Genomic DNA, 8,183 nt, shown 5'->3' on the forward strand with positions numbered 1-8,183 from the left:
TGGACCACCCAAGTGGAATACACAAATTTAACCACTACGCCACTGGGCTGGCCTCTGGTTGCTCCTTCTCATCAATACTGTCTTCACGTCCACATTGCTCCTCTGGGCCCAAGGACACCATGGGACGCCGCAATAGAATTCAAGCCTGACCTTTATGTTCAATGCACCTTTGACAAGGGCCTTCCTTCTCTGCTCGAGTCCCTTTACCCACAGTCCAGGGTGGGGCTGGGTGGAGTTGTGTGGGATGCTGACCCAGCTTAAGTGTGGGTTAAGCTCCTTCCCTAGAGAGGGAGGACATTTTAGCCTCCCCCATGCCTTCCCTTAACCCTCGCCAGTGGAGAGAAGGCGCAGACAGACCACTCTTTGCTTAACTTACAGAGTGTATTTCGGGTAGTGCTCGTCCGCACCTGCACAGTAAGCGACAGTATCAGTCCTCTTCAAGGGATGCAGGCGTTGGGAGCCTACAAAGTCTGTTGGTTGCACTGGGCTTCTTGAGGAGGAGGCCAATGTTTCCCTCTGAGGGGAAAGTTGAGAGTTAGGGTGGGTTCCCTGGTTGGGTCGGGGCACATGCCACTCGAGGACAGTGGCGAGGGCAGTGGTGGGGGTGGCCCAGGACTGAGGCAGAGTGGAGTTGGTGGGAGTGGGAGCAGTGCTGGAGCTTACCGTCTGAGGAAGGAGGGTTATCCAAGGCGGCCAGGCCCACCTGCTTCCCAGTGGGGGGAGATTGGGCCTTGGGGTCCCCTCTTGTCTTCTGTCTCTTAGGTTGCCCCGTGGGACTTTTGGCTGGAGCCAGGCTCTTTTCCACATTTTGTCTGGTGCTGGCCTCTTTCTCAGCTGTGGAGAACATGGATTCCTTGTGCCCTTTGCCTTTTGTCTTGGGGTTAATCCAGTGCAGAAAGGATTTCATCTTATTTCTCAAGCCAGATTCTGGAAGGCCGGGCCTCTTGTAAGGATGGGCTGGCATCACCTGCCCCTGCAAAACCTGACCTGGCCAAGTTTGGCCCTGCCGTAGCTGACCCTGAATGAGTTGGCCCAGGAAAGGCTGGGCCTGGGATGCCTGGGGCACCACAGGCAGGGTGTGCTCAGGCAGCCCTGCTGGTTTGAGCATGACACTGATCTTGGTTTGACTGTCTTGCGGGTCATTCTTCTCGGGTTGCTTCCCCCCAGGGACTCCTGGAGGCAGCTCCGGGAGCTTAAGCTGAGGGCGATGCTGGCGACTGTGTGGACAGGGAGCGTCAAGGTGAAAGCTCGGTCTCGGTCGCCAGGGGCTGTCGGGTATCCTGTGCAGAAGCATGCCTTCTGGCCTCTGGGCTTCAGCAGGGTGGCCGTTTTCTCTTGTTGAGGAGAGCCCAAACCCCGCATCCCCTTCTCCGAGGTCCCCTGCTGACTTGGGTTTCCCTGGGTCCTCTCTGTTTCCTGCCAGCATGGGGACTTGGGCTGAGTCCTTGCTCTTGCCAGGGCTGTGGGGCTCAGGGCTCCAGGGCTGCACCGGGCTGGGGTGGTTCACACTGGCCTCCAGCTGAACGCAAAGCACCTGGGCCTCTGTTGCTTCCTCAGTGGGCTGTGAGATCTTGGAGGCCCAGTGGGCAGAACCATGGGGCACTGCTGTGGAACTAGGGTGCTTCTGGCTCTGCTGTACTGCCTTTAACTCACTGGCCAGCTGTTCTCTAAAGTGGAGCCATGCTGGATCTGGGGCACGAAGAGTGTCTAGTCTGCTGGGGAGTTCCTGGAGCAGTGTTTTTCCTGGCTTGCTTAGACTCCCAGGAGACTCCTGTGTGGATGTGTTCTCTGGGATTGCTACGGATTGTTCCCTGGACGCCTTTGCCCTTATGGGAATTCCCAATTGTATCTCTAGGATCTTCTTTCTCAGGTGGAAGTTTAGTTTGGCCAAGATGGGTTTCTTGAGTGAGTAGGGGCTAGCGGGCTCTGTCTGGCTTTCTAAAGGCACGGTCTCGATCATTCCTTCCACCCGCACTTCAGCCTGCAGCTCATCTGCAGAGTCTGCACAAGTCCTGTTGGCATCTTGAAAGCATGGCCCAGGACTTCGACACTGCTCTTCAGATGAGGTCACCTGAGTCACGGGTTCTTTGGGGAATCCGACAGGGCCAGGCACCTTCTCTGGGGTTAGTGCTTGAGTAGTGATTGCTGGGGCCGTGGCCCGGGACAGAGCCACGTAATAGAGAGTGGGCAGCCCTGACAAGAAGGCCAGATACTTGTGCCGTAAAGTCGTCTCCAGTTTCTCAAGGGCTCCCTTGGACAGGGCCTGGGGCAGCTTAGGATGTTCAGTGACAGCATCTTCAGAGGCTCGTTGCTGCTGATCGAGGGCTGTTGGCATCCAGGGTGTAACTTCCTGTTGTAGATCAGAGTCAGTGGCTGGCTGTCCCTCGAGGGGCTTGCTTTCTGGGATGCAGGTGAAGGGAGCCCCTTCCAGGCCCCCGGGAATGATGCATTCCCACGAGCTGTAGACACAGGCAGGGACCTTGCCCTGGTGAATCTGCCCACGTTTGGAGTTGATGTGACTCTGCAGTATTGTCTTGGCCTGGTTGAGGAAGTGTGGCACAGGGCCTGACACTGGGTCCGTGACGGGTGAGAATGGGTCACCAGCCCCTATGACCTCTAGGGCTGTAGGTTGGGTAACAGTCACATTGGCCTGGGCCGTGCTGTTCCAGGACAGAGTCTGCTGGTCAGTGGGGGACAGGAACAACTGGATGGACTGCTGGATCTTCTGGGGCAGGCCCCAGCGATGGTGAATCAGCTGCCTCTGGAGGTGGAATCCCAGCAGCCTCCGACCATGCTCCGGGAAGAAGCGTAGTTCTCTGGTCAGGACTGAGCTGGACTTCCCTGGCGAAGAAGTTTTCCCAGTCTCAGGAGACTGGGCTTTATCACAGAGGTTATACTGCCCGGGGCTCTGAGTGTGCTGAGATCTCTGGAAAACTGCTGGCGAGCCCCACTGAAGCTGGAGCTGCCTCTGCCGCAGGTGCCACTCCAGGGCTTGACACTGGGCCAGTGTCAGAAATGGGACCTTGATCTGAGCTTGTTGGTGGTCAGACGGAGCGACCCAATTTGGGGAAGATGGGGAAGAGGGTGGGGCTGAGTGGGGTGGAATTTTAGGTGGCAGAGGAGGGAAGGAGAGCTCCTTGAAGAGAAAAGGATCCTTCAAATGGGACTTGGACATGTTCCCATTTATGGAAAGGCCACGAGAGCCAAAGAAGATATCAACCAGGGACTCACTGTGCAGAGAAGGGAGGCCACAGAATAGCTGGCTATATTTCTGCTCCAAAGGGCCCACTGCGTCATGAGCCTGTGGCCCAGGAAGTGGATAGAGGCCACTGAAGTCTTTAAGGGCTGCAGAGGGCAAGGCTAGAGCCCCATGGTTTGGGATTTGCCGGTAGTGGTGCCTTTGTTCTGGGTCTACAATGGACCATTCAGAAACCCAGAAGGCCTGGGTGGGCTGGCCAGCCATACATGAACCCCAGGTCTGGTAGGAAATGGTCCCACATTCCTCAACAGAGATCTGAGAAGTATCATTCTGAATGAAAGAAACTGGTTGGTCACTTACAGGTTGGTAAAACAATGGTGGGTTTGGCATAAAGTGCCTCAGGGACTCCTCCACTCGTCGGGGGAGCCCCCACCTCTGGAAATGCATCCATTTTCTTATATGTACCTCTAGAAACCTCAAGACATGAGGACTGAGGAATGGCAGGTAGGCAGGAAGGACAGTGACCATATGCAAGCCCACAGGATGTGTCAGGCTAGTGATTTCTGGGTTCTGGGTCAGCAGAGAGACCTGGGGATTCAAGGGCTGCTGATGTTGGTGCACATAGACAAGATTGGGTTGGATGAAGCTTTGCATCACCTCCTGCTGGTACTCTGGAACCACAGGCTCCTCAAATCTTGAAGAAGACACTATCTCTGCGCTCCTGGGCATCTCTAGCACTTGCAATTCCTGCCCCCGCTGGAGGTGTTCAGCCCAGTAATGGTGGAGGCTGACTGCACCAGCGGACTGGGCAGCGGACTGTGTTAAGGATCTCTGATCCGTTAATTGCAACACTGTGGGGATTGCAGATGGAAGTGAAAGCTCTTTGGATTGTGGAGAAGGATGCTGCAGACTCTGCTCGAAAGACACAGGAGACAGGGACAACATCTCTAGGCAAGAGGAGCCCTGCGATGGCCTCGATGAAGTGGAAGATATCAGGCTGTTCTCACCCGCCAGCAGCTGCTGAATCTCCAGAGCCAGGGCATTGCAGATTTGGCAGCAGGTGTCTGCACACAGGAGCCGTCGCACACTTCCCTCCCGAGGAAGCCAGCCCTGGCTGGGAAGGGAAACGTGGCAGCTGTTACTGATGGAGTGACACTTGCCTCTTTGGAAGTGTGTGGCCTGGAGATTGGCACTGCCCTCCCCTATCCCTGGAGGCCCTCGGGCCTACACTGCCTGGGTGTTTACCCATCTACTTTTCTTCCTAGGAAAATGGCTTTTGGTAAGTTGTGGTGTGCTGCCTGAAGTTCTGGGGCTGGTTGGGCAAGGTGTCAGACAAGCCATGGGAGCGCGGGGCCATGCGAGACCCAGTGGTGGGGCGAATTCTCTGCTGGCCTGTGTTGAGAAGCTGAACTAGGCTAAGCGGAAGCCAGTGGTAGCTGATGTGGCATCACTAGGGGGAACCTGGAATCAGTTTCATTTGGGGCTAAGAAGGCCACAGCCTGCTATTCGGTATTGCCAAACTGTGGAACATGAGGTGCTTGTGGGAACTCTGCATTCTGGGGATTCTGGGTTGCACACAGCATCTCTTGGGAGACAGCCACATGCTCTGGAGATCTTAAGAAGAGGATATGATGACAGGCTCCTGTCTGAGGGTTGTCTCAGGGACTGGCTTCCCTGAAGACAGAACCAGAGGAGGTAATGACAGCAGGGCCCAGCCAGACTCCGAGGGGTCTGCCCTCGAAAGGGTGTAGCTGTAAAGAGAGTATGACAATGAGGACTTATTTATGCACTTATTTATCCATTCTTTCACCTCAATAGCTTGTCTTGTGGCTGAGCGCAAGGCCATGTAGAGTCGTTTATGAATCATGCACTAGTCAATCCTGAATTCCAGGACCAATGTGAGCCAGGCCCGAGCAGAACTGGGAGACTCCTCCCTCCGGAGATGTTTGTTCCCCCAGTGCCCCGGCAACCCTCTCCATCAGTGCTCCAGCCTCTGCTGTGTCTTGCTCCCTCCCTGCCATTATCCCTCTCCTCATCCCTGCCCCCAGTCAAGGAGAGAACTCATCACAGGCCAGGCTGGCAGTAGAGAGGCTGCAAAGAGCAAGAGATCACCTTTTCATGACAGAGAGCAGTTCCCATGGCTTCTCAGCTTCCTCCTGGGAAATTCTCCTGGCTGAGAAAACGGGAGACAGTGTTACATGGAATGGGAGAGGATTCAGGGACATCCTATAGGAAGCTGAAGGCCTCTGAATGAGAGGAGACTGGAAACCCCAAGAGTCAATGCTCTAAGACATGTCTGCATACAACTTAGCCAGTTATGATGTCGTGTCCGGGACCCAATGTCATCTGATCATCACCAGCACACTGTGATTGAGGCCAGATCATCAGATGCCCATTTCCTGGATGACAAAACTGAGATGAATTTACCGCCATAGGGTCATAAAACTAGTAAATGACACAGCTAGGGACTTCTGCCCTACTTCCTCATTCTTCATTCCCGGGGGTAAGGTTGAGAATTTTGGAAGCTTCCCAGGCTCTGATTTCCACCCAAGAAAGTCTTCTGGGAGAAGTTGTTGACTTGGGAAGCTGGAGCCTTCAGTAGGGAGAGCACTGGCTCCTGGCATCAGGGGTTTTAGAGGGACAGGATCCATGGGAACCACACACACAGTGGAGGGGTCAGAGCAGAGAATAGGATTACCTCTTGATGCTGCCTCTCTAGCCCTTTGCCTGGCTTTTCGGTGACGCTTAAAGACAAAAAAGTTAGAGTGTGAAGCTGGTGCACTATTTTCTTTTTCAAGTCCAAAATGAGCCAAGGAAATATTCATTTCCCAATCCCTTTCTATATATCTGTCTGTATTTTACTGACTTTCCTAACCTTCCTTTCTATACTCCACCTTTTCTCATCCCAGCATTTCGAGGCTCTTCCATACTCTCTACCTCCCAGTTATTTCCCAGGGGAAGTTCTGCCTGAGGCTTATGATGAAACAAGAGACAGAGTGGAACAGATTAAAGGGCGTGTAGGTCTAAAGCCAAAGGACTTCTGCTAACAATTGCCTTACTAGACCACCAACTGGAAAATTCCCCCATATTGAGAGGTCTACTGAGATCCAGTGAGTAGATTCTAGTTCATCTCCGTGTCAGCCCAAGCCTGATAGAGAGGTTCTTGATTTTTCAATTAGAATACACTGCAGGGAAGGCCTGGTAAGGAATTATTTCTAGACTCTGAGAAGAGCAGTGCCATTTAAGAGTAACTGAATTTGTGGTATAAAAATTGAGGGAGGGGATGGGTACAAAGAGAGACTCTGACAAGCTTCTTATCTGGGGCTTAATTAGTTCTGTCGTGGTCATAGTGTTTCCCTACCTGGCAGCAGCTCCTTTTCGGTTCCAAACTTAATCCATCGTAACTCCTTTTCACTAGCCAGATAATTAGGGTAATAATGAAGATGGAGCCATAAGCAAAAGTAAGGCTCAACATGGTCTAAACCTCATTAGCATGAGGAGACCAACCATCCTTCTCTCTAGGCAGTCAGGGTCCTGGTACCTGATGACTCCCAGTGGTACGCCTCACAGAAGACGGAACCAGGTGAGCGGACTGCATCACAGAACCCTTCTGTTTCACAAGCAGGTGTAGTGACAGAGGCTTGACTTTTCTTTGGGAAGCTTATGTGTTGATGCAGTCGGTAGGTGAGGGAGTCTGGTTGTCTGTAAGGGTTGCCGAGCCTTAGCCCAAAGGTGCCCGCTCCCAGGCAGTGTCTGCTCCCACTTTGTTTTCACTCTCCACACCCTACACCAGCCCGGTGGCTCAGCTCTGTCCTTCATGACAACTGTCTGGTCACCCATCCCCAGAAAACAGTGTTTAGGGACACAGGGCACTTTTGAGGATGAGTGGCTGGGACAGAGGAACCTCCACCAGCTGCTGCCCCCATACTGGAAATATGTCCTAGAAGCACATACGAGATGAGGGAGGGCAGAGTCTGGTTATGCTTGGAAATGGAGAGCTTTGTTGTTACAGGCAGTGGGTGATGAGCAATCAGAGGTTTGTGAAGGGGACCAAGGCTGATGTGGCAGAGAAAGGCCAAGGTGGCACTACCTTGAAATTTACATACGTGGAGGAAGTCTTCTGTGTGGTGAGAAGAGATTGTAAACACTGCCTTCCATGGAGGCACTAATGAGACTCACTTACTTTAGGAGTTTTTAGGAGTTAGTTTTCTAGAGCTGTTTTTACCGTGTTAGAGAATTCTGTCTCCTCATGGAGATGACTACCTGCAGAGATGGGTTAGTGGCCACTTCTGACTCAAGGTCGTAAACTAATCGCTCATTGTGATTTGATATACTCTTCTACTCTGGATGTATGCTGTTTTTCTGAAGGAGTTTTTTTTGTTGTGTTTTTGGTTTTTTACCTGGATTTTTGAAGCCTTTAAGCAGACTGGTTATTTTCTAATTCCTCCTGAGGGCCCATTATCCTCATCTCTGCCCATTTATTCACGCATTTATGTTCCCTTCTTGACCTCTGTGGATATTGTCATATTTCTCTAATACTCCAGGATTCTGGCATTTCCTTGAGAGGATCTTGGCCTAGTGATCGTGGTCTGTCACAGCCAAAAATCCTTGGGCTCACCATCTCTGAAGAGGCTATTTGGTCCTCCCTGTAGCATCCAGTCCTCCACCCAGCTGGCATGGTTAGCCCTCAGTCTGTGCTCATCCCTAAGCTGGGCAGTGTCAAGGGTACAAAGACATATGAGTCATGTTGCCTTCTTGCTCTCAAGCCATTTAATCTAGTTTCCAAGATAAGACTAATTCACATGAAGCAAGAACCAACAATCTAGAACAAATAGAATTATATACTCACTTGTGAAGCCCAGGTCACACACATCCCATTTCAGAGGAGGGAAGGTATAGTGAGGACCAGGGTGGTCAGACAGGGCTCCTGCATAGAGTGACGTTGGAGTTGGTTCTAAAGGTGCAGGCTGTGAGGGAAAGGAGG

At 52.5% G+C, this 8,183-nt stretch overlaps 1 protein-coding gene across 2 annotated transcripts; it reads right to left on the minus strand.

The window, feature by feature from the left end:
• Positions 1 to 337: 337 nt before the first annotated feature.
• LOC100064958 (protein SPATA31F1) lies at positions 338 to 6,771 on the minus strand. Of its 2 annotated transcripts, XM_023627538.2 has the most exons (5): positions 6,561 to 6,771; positions 5,898 to 5,943; positions 5,312 to 5,372; positions 664 to 4,313; positions 338 to 516 (listed from the first exon to the last, which is right to left on the minus strand). In XM_023627538.2, the coding sequence occupies exons 1-5, from the start codon at positions 6,672 to 6,674 to the stop codon at positions 428 to 430; spliced, it is 3,960 nt and encodes a 1,319-aa protein (XP_023483306.2). In that variant the 5' UTR covers positions 6,675 to 6,771; the 3' UTR covers positions 338 to 427. The 2 variants fall into 2 exon arrangements, with proteins under 2 accessions (XP_023483306.2, XP_023483305.2); XM_023627537.2 differs by having other exon boundaries at positions 392 to 4,313.
• Positions 6,772 to 8,183: the final 1,412 nt, after the last annotated feature.

Source organism: Equus caballus, chromosome 23 (assembly GCF_041296265.1).
Source record: "Equus caballus isolate H_3958 breed thoroughbred chromosome 23, TB-T2T, whole genome shotgun sequence".
Lineage (NCBI taxonomy): Eukaryota > Metazoa > Chordata > Mammalia > Perissodactyla > Equidae > Equus > Equus caballus.